Consider the following 15831-nt stretch of genomic DNA (forward strand, 5'->3'; position numbering starts at 1 on the left):
GCATGCGCGCGCGCCGATGATATTCACGGGCGGGGGGGCGCGCCGCCGCGCCTCGCCTGCGCCACGCGCGCGCGGCCCCGCCCGCCCGCACCAGCGCGAGCGCCTCCACGGCCTCCACGCCGACTATGTGAGTGTCGCGACACACAACACTAACATACCTGCTGGAATACTCATTCGTTGAAACTTCATGAGTATCAAAAGTTTGTGTACAAATTACCTAATAAACCGACGTATTGTCAATATCTATTGCGAAAAATGTCTTGGGATGATGGTTATCAAACAATCATTAACCTGACACAAATGATCTTCTACTTCTACTTTTTCTTTCAACGATAGTTAATTTGTAACTAGACAACGAACTCTATTTTGTGGGATTGTTAAATTCAGAACTCACAAGTCACGCTGATGTAGGTAACTTTAAAAAGTTCACTTAAAAACCAAGTTACAAATGTAAAGCAAAAACTGATCCAAGATTAGTATAGATTGATGAAGTCTTATTGATGATTCCAATCATTAAATACTCATCGTGATCACGAATAACTGCCAACATTTAAAATGTTAAGTTCTATATTTCTGGCCAATTTAGTCAATGATTAATGCCTTTTAAATAAGGATTACCATTTAAATAGTAATTCAATACTTTAAACTATAGAACTAGTTTTATTCTATCTGTCACAAAAAAACATTGTGGTGAACGTTACATTGTTGCATTTAATACTCGTGTATTGTTTATGATGGAACCATTTGCCGATGGCCTGTCCATCTAATCATCGTTAACCTAGAACACTGATTTAACATTGATTTAGATATAGTTTCGCCTGAGAATGTGTTTTAAAATACGACTTTGTATCGAGAAACTTAAATCAACAAAGCTTGCAAAGTAGGTCACGTTTCAGACTTCCAATGTTGTTTTTACTATGTCCGAAATGGACTGCATAGTAAACCTATGTGTTAAACAATGTTACTTTTTGAGTAGATAAACTTTTAGCCTCACTCATTTACTAAGGTTTAAAGTGATATCAAAACGGGTGTCAATAAAGCTTTCTTTCGATATTTTTGGTAGCTTAATGTCAGAATAAAGATGAGAGAAGCGTAAGTATATGCTGGAAACAAATTAGGGGAGTTACCGCAACATCTTAAAGTAATATTGTTGAGAGTGTGAAAAAGAGATGTAGCTCTACAATGTGTATTTCGCGACACGCTTCTTCAGCCGTGATAATATTACTTTTAGATGCTGTGGTAAACACTCAGAAAGCCTTTCTTAGATACTTAAATTGACGTAAGTATGGTTACCTTTTATCCATATAAACACCTCTTAGGCGCACTGGCAGTCCATTACTTAGCAGGAAGATGAACAATATGAGAAATTACTAATAATGGGTGAAATTTTAAAAGGTGTAGACGCTCCAGAACATAGAATAAGTACTTAGAGTCGGTTATGTCACATTCAATTATCGTCGAAGAAGGAAACAAATTGTTCCTATCCTATAGTATAACATGTTAGGTCGCCTGTTCGTCGCTCATGTCCTGCCCTCAATAACTACTCTCCTGGTATCTAGACCGAATTGTAAGGTGTTAGTTTATGAGTGGAAGGTACCTTGTCTGAATGTTTGTTGGCACAATGGAGCCAACGTTATCATGCCTTACTAGCTGTTGCCAGCGGCTCCACCCACCACAAATAAAAATAATCACACATGATCATAAAATCGGGATGAAACCTATTCCATAATATGTTAATTCAGGTATTTTTTTCCAAATCAGTTCTGTCACTTTAGAGTAACAAACATTCATCATACTTAAAAGCTTTTGCGTATACGTAAACCCAATTACCGTGTTTTACTATATTCGTACGTCATACATAAACGCCCTAAAAGTATTTAAGTCGTGCATTAACGCACTGCGCAAAAAATCTGATAATTCTTATTCAAACAAAGGATACACTTAGGTAGGTAACAAGATAAGTCCATGCTGACGAAAACATAGCACTAATGACTTATTACAAAGTTATAATCGAAAACATGGTTCAAAACATAGTTTTAAACCTACGATGACTCCAAAAGCTTTGAGAGGTCCAACTCTAGACAAAATTGTGCTGGTTTGCTTTCCTCGAGATAGTAAAACTCTGTAGTAGGTGGAAAATTGCAACGTTCTCTTTTCTGACCTCAGCATGTTCATGTTAGAGACCCAAATACCATGATTTTGGTTTACTGGCTAAAAGCATCAAAGAGAAAAAAGGTAGGCTTCAGCCGGAGGATACCTGTTTCAGCAGAATTTTAAAAAATAGGCAAAAATATTTCATATACTTATTTAAGCCAGTAGGAAACAGTTGACTGATTATTTTACCTTCGATCGTACTCGTAGTTAGCTGTTTCTTTGTTTCCCGATATATTATAAATTATTGTTCACTTTATAAATTGCCTCGCACTCTGTTTACGATTTGGATCTCATTATGATATCTATTGCGACGTTCAGTAAACGATGTGCATTGTTTATTTACGCGAACTATTATATCGAATTGAAATTAGGTACATCAACTGAAGATAATTAGATTCGTTTTGATAAAAGGATTAAAGGAGAGTTTTCCTATGAGCAACCGAAAATATTACTTCAGAAAATCTTAGATAATACTAAGATCTATGAACAGACTTTCGAGTTTCAGCATCTGCATTCGAATATGCAGCTTTGCGCTAACTGTACTTATTTGAAAATTCGTCAACTGTTTACCCAAAACAGAAGTTTATGAGTCGAAACTAATGCTCGACGTCAGTAGCCAGCTTTTTGCACGTACTTAACATGTCGTTATTCTGTTATGATAGTAAGCGGGTGATACCTGAATGAGCGCTGACGCACACGTTACATCGGTGGAACAGTACCATCGAGCGTACCGCTGCCCGTTGGGTTCCGTCTATTTATACACATGCATTTACCGCGCAAAGCAAGCAATCAACCTTGATGCTCCTCGAACGATTCTCGACGAGCCACGTTCAAGTTTACTTCAGCTTAAAAATGATTTGTTTATTTACATATTCTAGTTCAATGGTTTCGGAAAATTTGTGTCGAATAACCATGTAACAAAACGTCTGTGGTTAGAGAAGTAGCTAGCTCCCACCTTGACCTGAATTCCCTTCAGATGTTTTGAACAAAACACAATAAAATGGACCATTTAACGTCATTCTATAATACCTTTTAGTGGCTTTTAGATATACATATAAACTAACATTATGTTTTATTTTCAACTGTAGGTACTAGACCTACAACGTAGGAATTTAAATTGGCAAACCTTCGTATTGACGTTTAACGATTTCATACGAAACAATATAGAAGATTACAGCGAGCAAGTCAGAAAAATAAAAGTATTTTTAAAGTGCGCATTCTGACGTGAATCTAAACCGATCGCATAGTTCATGTGTTCAAATAAATGAAACAGGAACAAAGAACACGTGAAATATTTTGCTCATAGGTATGACATTGCATATTTAAAAATTCTTACTTTTAGGAAGATTGAAAAGGCTAGTCATCATGAATTTCTTTACTTTTTATAATACATAACAAAGAACGGTTTTTTGTGAGCATCGTTTATCATTAGTTAAGTCAACAATTATCGCACACTTTCAATGTTCAGGTCTTGTCCCGTCACAGTACCGTCAGTACCTATTATGAGTCACCACTACCTAAATCATAATATAGCTGGCTGAACAATTTTAAGCACAAAACAATCAATAGAATAAAAACGAAATAAGAGAAAAAAGCCATTCACGTTACGACAAGTCTGTTACATCAGCTGGTTTTCCATTCTCCCCTCATGTGTTGCCTGATTTTCATAAAATTTTACAAATAAAAACATGTGATATAATAGAAAACTTGATGAAATCTTTATGGTTTAAAATGTCAGCTATTTTACGTCAAAAGAAAAAGGAATGAACAAAAGCGGTTTTATTCAGTCCTAAGTTATAAGATAACAAACATAAAAAAGAAACAAAAGTATAGCCGAATTTAAAAATCTTCCTTTTTTAAGTTGGCTGGAAATAAAACACTATAGGTAGAGTTTATATACCCATTAAACTTGTTGTTCACGTTTTAAATAAGGTATTCAGCCTTGATAGATATAGGTGATGATTTATCATGGTGAACAGGCACTTTTGGCTCTACCGTGATAAATCAATAATTTAAACCATACCTGGAATTTTACTCGAACATAATAATATTCTCAATTCTATTGTTCATTTGGGATGGCATAATGTTACTAGGACTAATTTTAACCATTAATCTATTGATGATTTCTTTTTCTATTATTTTATTTAGAAATTTTCCTATGTCACGCAAACTTGTCCCCGCGTAGGACAAAAGTTTGTGTGATTCACGAATGCTCGTCCTGAGTTTGGGTGTCTCCGTGCATGTGACTAGTACCTATGTTTGTGAACCCGCCGGTGACACAAGGAAAAACTCGATACTGAGGGAGTCGATTGAAAAATCAATCATCTCAGATCAATTTAAATATTGTAAAACTAGGTAGATTTGATCTAAGGTAACTCTACCATGCATGAGAAATTGCATCGTCTCTAATCGTTTGGTCAAATTTTACCCGCATATCCTAGAAACGAGATGACTAAAAGATTAATGGCTTACTCACGCGAATATACAAAGAATGCCCGACCAGCTTCGGACCCCACCGGATTCTAAATTATGAGCTGACGCCTCGGGAGTCTAAACCGGACTGCAACTTTTATGAATGAACGGATCAATCCAACTAAAGTTACTACAAATATAGAGAGATGAAGAAAATTTAGAAGTATTTAATAAGTACATAGCCACACCATTCTGGGTATTTCTGTCTAGTTTCGGCCCAAAACTGTAATCAAATAATAATGAATCCGTCTCACGAGTGTAAGTACATTATATCCGAAATTCGGCTAGTGTAGCTGCGGGTGAAAGCTAGTCGATATAATGCCTACTTGATAAATGTTCGACAAATAATAATTTCTAAGGCAATCATTATGAAAATCTGTTGAATCATGCTACGCCGCATGTACGCTTAGGACTTTAAACTTTGCCTCTAGCTTAGCCTGCAATTTTTTTCTTCATATTTTAACTTAATGACGTTTTTTAAATATTAGTGATGAAAAATATAGTGATCGCAACGCATGCTGCAACGAAATAACTGCAACAATGACATAATATGTATGAATATAGCTCCAAGCGAAGAAGGATTGTTAGACTTAGAAATCAGTTGGTATACATTCATCTTTTCATCATTACATCTTGCCTATCAATGAATGGAAATTGGATGAAATTTGACACTGTTCGTATTCTCTGTAAATGTCTCTCTTAGAATACGAATGGAGTCATTGTAATCCAATTTCCGTTCATTCATCGGCAATTGTAAATAGCGGAATTTGGGCCTTGGTCTCTAATTTTATCTACAAAGAAATTATAATAAAATATCAAATGACACGTAAGTCCCAGCTTACTAAGACAAGAACATCATGAGCTGTTAAATAATACATGTTCGTGAGTGCGTTGTTGTAATAACATGACTACAACTATTTTGTTGTTCCGTGAATATGAGTCACGCGTTTGTTATTGAAGCGGTCAGCGATGCCCGTGACAATGATTAAATAATCTTATTACGTTTTATACGAATTTACTATCTAATCTAAATTATTTTTTATTATTTTAGGTCATTACGAACCTACCTTAAATATTACATGGCCATTTTTGTATGTATTTGTAAAATGAAACTGATGGTGCAAAAATATTAAAATGGGAGTTTATACGATTCTTCAGTTAACGAGAATTCTCAAATATCATTTTAGAAGAGATGAAAATGTTGAATCTTTTTAGTTGTTATAAGAAGACACGTAAATTGGTGTTGCAAAAGGTATTGGCGTAATATGACAAATTGATATGAGATGGTCTATTACGAAATCTGAAATACAGGTTAAAATGAGAGCATACGGTTCTCTTTGATGTTAGCAGAAGGGAACGTTCAAATGGAAAATCAATTGGGAGCAACCTCTGTCCGCTTGTGTTGAAACAATATTTCAATGCCACGTCGTGTTAACGCCTATGCATGCGATGCGAATCGAACGTATCGCGTAGTGCGTTCGGTCACGTGACTCAACTGCATCTCAACATATGACAAACGAATTCTCAATTTTGGCCATTTGACATTAGCCGTGTATTTCAACTGTAGCCACCCGGATCTATGCCAGGGAATTCGCAGGCCTTGAGCCGCGACGCTTTCTATACAAATACCGGTGCAACTAGTTGCGTCCCTTCGCCTGAAAGGGCGCTACATTGGTATCACAGATTTCGATGTTTATTGGCGATGGCATTTTTGTGCATCCCGGCCAGTGACTGTGACGTCTGAGTTGGCGATGTGTCCACACAGCGACTTCAGTTGGGTGCGATGTCATCGTGGTTTCGGGTATGTCCAATTTCTCGTTTCGCACGGCACCCAGATTCTTGGCTTTCGAAGAGCTTTACATTGATATCGCTGAATAAGAAACTTCGTAACGTGTACGAACGCGAAGCTTTGTAGCGAGCGGAGCGATGAGCTGAGCGGGCGACTTGTTTACTAACTATTAATAGCTGGTTATGACAATACAAAAACAAATGCACGTCGGCTCATAAACTAGCGGAGTGATATTTGCCTTAACATAATATATTATGTATGTTTAATTGCTACGCATATTATTCTTCCTGTATTTACGTTGCGTTACACAAAAACATTCTTTTCTTCAGCCGTAACTCCGAGGAACCTGGCGCGGCTACTAAAGCCGTTGATACAAAATTTTTTCAATGCAAATTCCATTTTCCAGCAAAAGTTGTTTATCTTTTCTGCTACAGAATCTTATTTAATCTCGATGCGCTATGAACAGATTTAGATAAACGCTTAGCATTTTTGAGGAAAATGTATAAAATCTGGTTTGGCACAGCTGTATCTAATTTAAAATCTATTGTGGAGCTCGTAATAAATTCGTATTTTGAAAGTATTTTTGTGCAAACATCTTACGTCAATTTGTATGAAGAATTGTTAAAGATTCGATACTTGGTTAAAAACACGTTGCATTGTTTCTAAATGGCGCCGCTATTGCATGTCCAATGTGAGTGCGCATTGTTGGCAATCCGTCAAGTAACCGTAATTAGCGTTGAGTGATACAATGCTCGGAGCTCCTAAACAACAAACAGTTTGTACTAACTACTAATGAATCACAAATGTTTACAATCTCTTATAATTGTCGTCTACACTATCAAATGCATATTCAGTTAAAGGAATGCTCTATCTATAAGAAGGTACTTGCTCTTCTGGATTCAAATTGTGAAATCATAATGATTTGCATTTATTTGTAAATAGCTGTAGTAAAATAATACCATGTCGATTACTGAATATTATTTTATACCACATGATACTTAACAAGACAACACATCACATTTTATCCGTAAAAGTAGTTTCATTTCAATGTCTAACATTCGCGTAAACCTAAGAAACCACTTTGACAACACATTGAGCAACAACTATGTTTTTTCATCGCCATGTCACTGCGAGAAGTGTCACGCTAAATTACACGGCGTCACGCCTCAATGAGTACCCAATGCTTTAAACCCGTGCCAAAGATGGATAATATATTGCAAATCCGTCATTGTTTACAAACCCTACTCCAATGAACTTATCAAGAAATATACTGATTACCTTATTGATTAATTCAAATTGTTATCGCAGTTTAAAGTTCAATTTATTGATGTTATATATTTATTATATCTCTGCCTAGATTTTTTCGTAGGTTTTTGTTGTTTTTGGCGTGTTTGATGAATTCATTAGGTAATTTTGAGTGTCACATGAAACAGGGATAGGTATGTGTAATTTTTTCGGAAGAACAAATACCGTAAATCGCAATTGGAAATAAATACCACACAATACAAATAGCAAGCTACAGGCTTATAAAATGTAATTAATAAATGACTACTTTTGTAAAGTGTAATTTATTTTTGTGTAAAATTAAACACAATGTTTGCTAATTTCTTGATTTGGAACTTTCTAACGGAACATTTATTATATTAGTTCAATATAAGAGTATTATTATTTCCAAAAAGAGTAACTTATAGATCTTCTTGTCGGTTCTTCTTCATAATAATGTCATTTTGGAACCTCACAAAGAGAGTCGTTATTAGATATTACAGTTTCGAAATTACCTGAAGAAGGCTATTTTTAAATTAAAAAACCGTTCATTTTGACAGATACCGTAACTCTATAAGATATAAGTCATAATTTTAGACTTCATTTTCATTATTACCAATATCCCTAATAATGCTGACATATAACACCTACACTATTATTTATTAATACATTGTTTGTATGTAAGTAGTTGGCAGACACTGCCTTATTTAAGAAGTGTAATATTTATTTTAGATCAATTTGTATTGATTGTTTCTTAGAAGAAACAAGCTAAAGCCGTTGGGAAAAACCCGGAATTGTTAGGCAATGCTTTCATTATCGTTGGATCATTGCATACTAAAAGTGAGATGGAAAACTATTGCCAGTTACCTACCCTTTATTCGTACTGTTAAGGCAAGACCAAATCCCTCCAACAATTCCCAATCCCGCGCCACCAACTATCAACTTTTGTGTAATACATAATATATTTACTTCGACCGAAACATTAAAAAATATATTTAGAGGGGCCGAGCCTAATTACTATCTCAAGTATAAGTCAATAAGGCTTCTAGAATGACCAAACCAATTCAGCTATAACTATAAAAAAAATGTCTTGTCGTTCCCATATCTAAAACTTTTGTTCTGCTTGTAGCTTGTATGAAGTTATGTTTTTTAATTTCCAGTGGTTGCCGGGCGGGGTCTGCAGCGAGGGTGTCGAGGGAGCCATTCGCCGTTCCCGAGGCAAGCGCATCACACAGCGACGCGGTGCTATCAAACACCATAAGTAAGTACTTCATGCACTACCTACTTATAACCTTTTCAACCTGTGTTGACAAATTACTCTCGTCTGACCATTTAGCTGTTCGCAACGTCCAAATGTATTGAATGAGGGTTTTCTAGACTTTTTCTGCCACCAGGTGGCGCTCCGTAGCCGTGCGGTCCAAACAGCTGTCAAATTGCACAGTCGTGTAGAGACTGATCTATTCATTTCATTTCGTGGTAGACATCTACATACTTATTAAGCTGGTTTACAATTCACGAGAAAAAAACTTCATGTAGGTACATAATTCAGATCATCAAGAGCCTTTATAAAACCTGACTTGACATTTTCGATTTAGCAGTGGCATTACATTAGGAACTAAAGTAGGTACTACTAGCATACTTATATTTAGTCGAACATTTTTTTATCTTTAGGTACTAATTTTACGAAGCATTTAAATTGGTATTTGATTGTTCGAGTCACACTCCACAGACGCCAGTAAACCGATTTTATAGATTTTATCACTAATATTTTGGTGATGATACCTTAAGATATACCTTACGGCTGACATAATATCTATTTTAAAATGTTCTGTTAAACTCTCATGAATGTAGTACGTAACATCTCCATTAAAACAAGTGTCTGAAAATTGTTGTGGGTGTGGTTTAGTTCTGAAGCTAATGACTACGTTAATTGTTTTAGACTAGACGCATTATTCGACAATGACTCTTTGTTTTAACATTCGTTATTTTTTTAGTCTTGTTCGCTATTTCGTGCTGTCACAAGATAGGTGGGAGGCACTCAAACAGCCATCCGTCGCGTTACATCAAGTCTTCCCGCCTAATTCTGTACATATTCGAGTTTTAAATTTTTGGCGCAAGATTGTCATCGTCAGTCCATCACTTTTGCCGCCTTGTGTACTTTCAACAATATATGACATGTATTATGTAAATTATGAAATCGACTGAAACGGACGCCGCAGCGGTAGTTAATTGAGCTTGTTTCCTTATTTATTTGTGCATTACGGGATGGAAGAGACAGCCAGATGATGTTGACATATTACGATATGTAGGTTTTTAATGGGACTTGTGTATATCTATTAAGAGCACAGGAAGTATTAATTAAATGTGTTAATAGTCCAAACAGATCAAAATACATTGTATACAATTTTATTAAATAATTGCCTTCAAACTTTTAATATTTATAATCCAGTTTTTTCTTTCTATCGATAGCACTTTGTTCGTCGTTCTTTGTTCTGTGTACTAAAACCATTAGCTACACAAGAATTACATTACTAAGATACAAATCAATACCTAAAAGTGTACGTAATGACGCAAAATATTAAATACTAATACTTACCTCCAAAACTTGCTGACGAGGATGACAGCACGTGACTTTGTTCAATTGACGTTGTTCAATAATTGAATACTTATTTCTTTAGCCCAAACAATTCGATTCGTGATAGTCATCTGGAAAATTTTATGTATGTTCTCTTTCCAGAATCCATGAGGTAAACGGTCACCGCTTCGTGGCGAAGTTCTTTCGGCAGCCGACGTTCTGCGCATTCTGCAAGGAGTTCCTATGGGGCTTCGGGAAGCAAGGCTACCGCTGCTCCGTATGCCAGACAGCTGTTCACAAGCGATGCCACAACAAGCTGCTGGGAAAATGCACCGGCTCCTCAGCACACTCCGAGGCTACAGTGGTAATTGAATTTTGTTTTTACTGTGCTTCCAAATGCAAAAATGTGTACTTCTACGATACCGTCGAGCCACTATGATGCCCTAAACAGTTTATCACCTTGTTGATTTTAAAGTCCATCTCATACCAAAGCCTATTTAGCAGTTGTCAATAAAATCTTTTCCGTTTCTTTGAATTTACTTTTAAAATGTTTCGATACCTTATTTTTTTAATCGTGGCAGCAGATTGCTGTGCTTCTTTATAGATGTATTGTCGAAATTTTGAGAAATTCTTAATTTCGCTATCTCCTTTTCTCTATCTACTACTTTTCCTGGGTTTCCAAATTCCATACTATAAACTTAGCGAATATCACAACCAATAACATATTTGAAATTGGTTCCAGTACCTTCGCGAGAGGTTCAAAGTGGACGTCCCACACCGGTTTCGGCCGCATCAGTTCATGTCGCCCACCTTCTGCGACCACTGCGGCGCCATGCTGTACGGCTTCTTCAAGCAGGAGCTCAAGTGTGAAGGTGTGCCCCTTACCAATAGACCCTTACGTTACCTTCACCAAGGGATGTTGAGTTGATGAGTCACATGACATTTTTCGCAAGACAAGCAGTTTTAGGAGTGAAAATTCCTCTCTCCTTTTTTGGGTTGACAAATTTATGTTGGAGTGGCTTCCATTCTAAGCATCGATATCCCTTTCATCAAGACTTTTATGAAATATGTAATTAAAAGTGGCTTCAGAGCTTAGCCTAGTAAGTAGTCCCAGCAGGGAAAAGCCTAAGCAGAGGAAGCAGAAGTGTTTTTTCTGCAAGCTTTGATTAAAAAAGTAGAGAAACCTATTTAGAAGTTTTATGCCATTCAGTTTATCTTTAATTGTTTGCTTTGATTATCATATCATGCATTGATTAAATCTTAAAGCTCACCTAGGAGCACATACCTGGTAATATGTCAAAAAGTCGCGCGACAAATGCCATGTTGACGTTCAACCCACATCCTTTAAAATATTCACTTAGCGTGGTCATGCATCCGATTCTTGGCCCTCGGACTAATCGTATTCCTGAGATATTTATCATTGGCCACTTCAAGCAATGCGGTATAAATAGGTGGAATTAATAATAGAGTTGATATATTGATGAACCTTTTTAAAGCATCATAGAATGTTATAAAATACCTTACTACGTGATGTAAATAATAGCTGGAATAAATTTTAACAAATACCCCAAGCACCTCTTGAAGTATTGGAAACAACATGATGTAGAGCGTTGCGTCGTCTCTCTTCTGTCACTGCAATTTTGTCTTAAAAAGTAACGGTAGACGCCCAAGACTGCCCATCATTTAAAAATTCTAAAATTAAATTTAAGAAATGTAGAAATATAGCTTTGGTAGTGAGTAGAATTTATTTTTGGTGTACCTTAAGCTAATTTTATAGGACTTAAGCCAACGCTCATGACCGAGGATCAAGGCCGGGCTAATAATAGCCAAAACAATAACAATTTATTATAATAAATGTACACGAGAATCAATAGACACACGATTGGTTCTTAGAACTTGCGTGGGCTAGAAGGGCGTCTGAAATACAACTCTGACACAACATATTATTTTTTCCACCGCATATTGGCAGCCATTCTTATTCCAATTTAGGTACATTCAGATGTCACCTGCATCCGTAGATTCAATAATTAAATACCAAGATGACGTTGAACCATGACGAAATCCTGGGGGCGTATTGTGGAGTTTTAATGCCATGGAGTGAATAAGAGATGGCGCTGACTGTCGACATCTTTCCATTCTTACCTGTGAGTCGCAGTAGCTGACATGGTATTAAAATGACATAATATGAGAGTAGTATAAGACGTATAAATATGTACAATGTATAATATTAAGACAAGCTTCAGATTTTTGTGTTCCTTGTCTTATCAGGAACGCAAAAATCTTTGTGGTGCTTATGTACTTGCAAATAACGCTTCTTGCGCTGCTGTTTTTTATGAATGCTTGATGAACGGTGTACTGATGCATGTTGGTTGACTGTTATATTTCTGGAATAGTTTATTTAGGTTAGAGTAGTATCCACACATTTTATTTTTATCACTTCATCACATTTTACACCACCATTTGCAAAAATATAACCAATGCATGAACATGTTTTTTAAGCGTGCTTTAGTCAGCTATGTAAATGCAACAGTAACAGTTACAAATCACACACACGCATTTGAAAATTTAAGCATGATTATTATCATGCTTACATGCACAAAATATTGTCTTTAACAACTAACAAACGACACAATCATAATGTTCTGCATGATTTCGAATTTATTTTTAAAAAGGGTTTATATATAAAGTTTTACCTAGAAGGATGAATTACGGGAATTATTATAGCCATAGAATAAATGGATTATACACAATTTTTGGGTCTTGTCAAAGCTGCTACGCAGCGCTACGAAAGCTCTACGCTACTCCTGCGGTGCCAGCCCTTAACAAGTGACATTTCGTTTTCGTATCATCGTTAATAGTAAATTACCAAGGCTCTGCAGTAAAACATTTCAATTAATGTTACATAGCGATTTTTATTAATGAAGTATTTGTTATTAAATACACAAGATACATTATTTGAAAGCAGGAAATATTCCAGTATTCGTATATGCTACTAACATTTGCATTTATCTGATATCCTACTTGCGCCGAGGCTATTTTATTGACTGTAATTATTTGTTGTACTTGCAACAATTTGCAGATTTTAAGGAGATAGAGCAATTGTTTTTATACTGTATGACATATCAATAATCACGAATATTATAATAGAATACCTATTTATTGCTTTAGGTCCCGATTCTGCTATTTACAAAGGCCGATGAATGAATGGCAATTGGATTAAACTTTAAATAATTCCTATTCTCTTAAGCATTATGTCAACACAATAATTGAAAATTTACTGTATTGACATTGGGTGTAACGTCCCATACTAAATTTCCAATTATTGTGTAGGAAAAATGCTTAAGACAATACGAAAAGTGTTGTTTTGAGCCAATTTTCATTCTTTCATGGGCCATTGTAAATAGCAGAAGCAGGGCCCTGAATATCTAAGGATAATTTATCATTCCGATATAAGTTTTGAAGTTTGCTTCAAATATACTGTATTATGTATAGAATAGTCATTATTAGTCAAACCATTGTTTACTATGTAACCAAGCGTGAATTGCAATCTTCAAGGCACTTCTGTAAAGCGCTTTTAGGAATAATTAGAGTAGTTTTCGGTTGTTTATGTATTGTGTACAGGGTTTTAGGGTTCGTCCGTCGTCGAGTTGTATCTTATAAACCGTAATAGCTTCAATTGGAATTTTCACAGATAAGATAGATGAACACTTTTACTTGCAGAATTGTTTGAATGAAATCCACAGTATCGCAATTTTGAACTTGACTGTTTAATGTTACGCTAACTCAACGATTGTAGTCAAAAACAGTTAACGGTATTTTTACGCGACTTCTGTTCTATACAAAGTGTGTACATATAATCTGGTTAGTGAAATTGGCTATAAAAGAGCACTTTAAACGTCAGTATAACACAAGACAGGAGCCATACTCCCACGCTCCATAAATTCCTAGATGTGTAAAAGATCGAGCAGTCTGTGAAAATGCAACTGTTTTTGTTAAAAATAGTTTTAAGACTTTACATACGTTCTGCTTTCTTCAATTCAAAAAGTGTGTGACAATTAGGCATGTGTCCTATGTCTGTCCAAATTCAGGGAGGTTTTAATTTGGGACATCAACTTTTACCATCGAAAAAAATTACAGCGAGATTGACAATCTGCGTCCGTCTGCGGTCTGGTTACGAGAAAATGATTATATTTGACGGACATGAGGAGAAGAACATTACAGTAAATTACAGATTAGGATTCTGTCCGAAATAAATAAATTAAATTAAAATTAAGAAGTTGCCAATTAAACGTTTGAACTTGTTTAATAATTTTTGTTGTTGTTTACCTACTTGTTTACAAAACTTAGTAACCTAACCAAACCAAATAAACTGCATCATGTAAAACTGTTTTACTGTAATTATGGCGGTTCATCGGAATTCTATGTTTATCAAACAATCGCCTACCAATTTGCAAATGTTCGAATATCCTTTGTATTTTAGATTGATGATTCAATTATAATAATACAATGTTTCTAAAAAGAAATAATAATATAATATAATATCATGGGACAACTCACACACGGTTATCTGATCCCAAGCTAAGCAGAACTTGTGTTATGGTAACCAGACAACTGATAAACTTACTTATATATTTCTAAATACATACATATTATAGATAAATTACACCCAGACACCAGAACAAATGATCATGCTCATCACACAATATTAGTCCTGGGCGGGAATCGAACCCACGACCTCCGGTATAGCAGTCAGGGCGACTAACCACTAGACCAACAGGCCCGTCGAGTTTTATTGACTATTTTCCTCTAGTGCCTGATTTTTTAGTACCGCAATATTAGTAATTGGGCAATAACTTTGAGTAAAATGTTGGACGCAGGTAAAAAAAGCATTGCGGATGTTATTATTCTATATCATCACTATATTCCTGCCATTTTCTTTCTCTCAACTATACTATTCCATCCATTTTGCACAGGATATAGTACATATAACCCTTTTACGTTGACTTGAGAAAATATATATTTAAACAAAATAAGTGAGAATTCTTACACATTCTTTCTTTTTAATGTTGTTATTTAGTTGTTAAATAAGATTAATTAATCGTAGATATAAACTTGAAGAAACTTAACAAAAATATTCATCGTCATAGTTTTCAATCGAGCTCTTTTACATGTCATTTATTCAAAAGTATACTATTTGTTGTGAAGTAATAAATTTAATAACAAAATATGTGATCATCAAAAATCGTAGAAATATTCTTAAATAACATATTGAATAGAACTTACTGAAAAGACGATGTTTAACAGTTTGTGTTGCAGTAAAACTTCCATGCGTTAATTAATCATCAGAATTTCCAAGTATTTATATTTACTAAATGCACAAATCTACGTCAATGCAAATTCTATGAAAATCGTTTGTTGTATTATACTGACAGGCAATTTGTTGTAACTGATCAGGAAATCTAAACAATGATCTTGTTTAACAAAAATATAAACATTGTTTGTCTAGCTTTTATCGATTTGGATCAATATGAATTGTTATTTTTAATCAACCCTCGTTGGTAGAATTTTCTGTTATAAA

General features: G+C 35.3%; 1 protein-coding gene across 4 annotated transcripts in view; it reads left to right on the plus strand.

Annotated features, from left to right (window-relative positions):
- The first annotated feature begins 1 nt into the window (after window position 1).
- Window positions 2-15831, plus strand: part of LOC113495060 (putative protein kinase C delta type homolog) — a 38939-nt gene continuing 23109 nt past the window's right edge. Inside the window, exons 1-4 of one of the 4 annotated variants that reach the window (XM_026873646.1) lie at window positions 2-127; window positions 8839-8939; window positions 10416-10617; window positions 10996-11125. In XM_026873646.1, coding sequence (XP_026729447.1) covers window positions 17-127; window positions 8839-8939; window positions 10416-10617; window positions 10996-11125 — 544 coding nt within the window. In that variant the 5' untranslated portion in view covers window positions 2-16. Of the gene's footprint in view, window positions 128-6288; window positions 6428-8443; window positions 8570-8838; window positions 8940-10415; window positions 10618-10995; window positions 11126-15831 lie in introns of those variants that run through there. The other 3 variants (XM_026873650.1, XM_026873647.1, XM_026873648.1) reach the window with 3 other exon arrangements.

The sequence above is a fragment of the Trichoplusia ni genome, chromosome 6 (genome assembly GCF_003590095.1).
Source record: "Trichoplusia ni isolate ovarian cell line Hi5 chromosome 6, tn1, whole genome shotgun sequence".
NCBI lineage: Eukaryota > Metazoa > Arthropoda > Insecta > Lepidoptera > Noctuidae > Trichoplusia > Trichoplusia ni.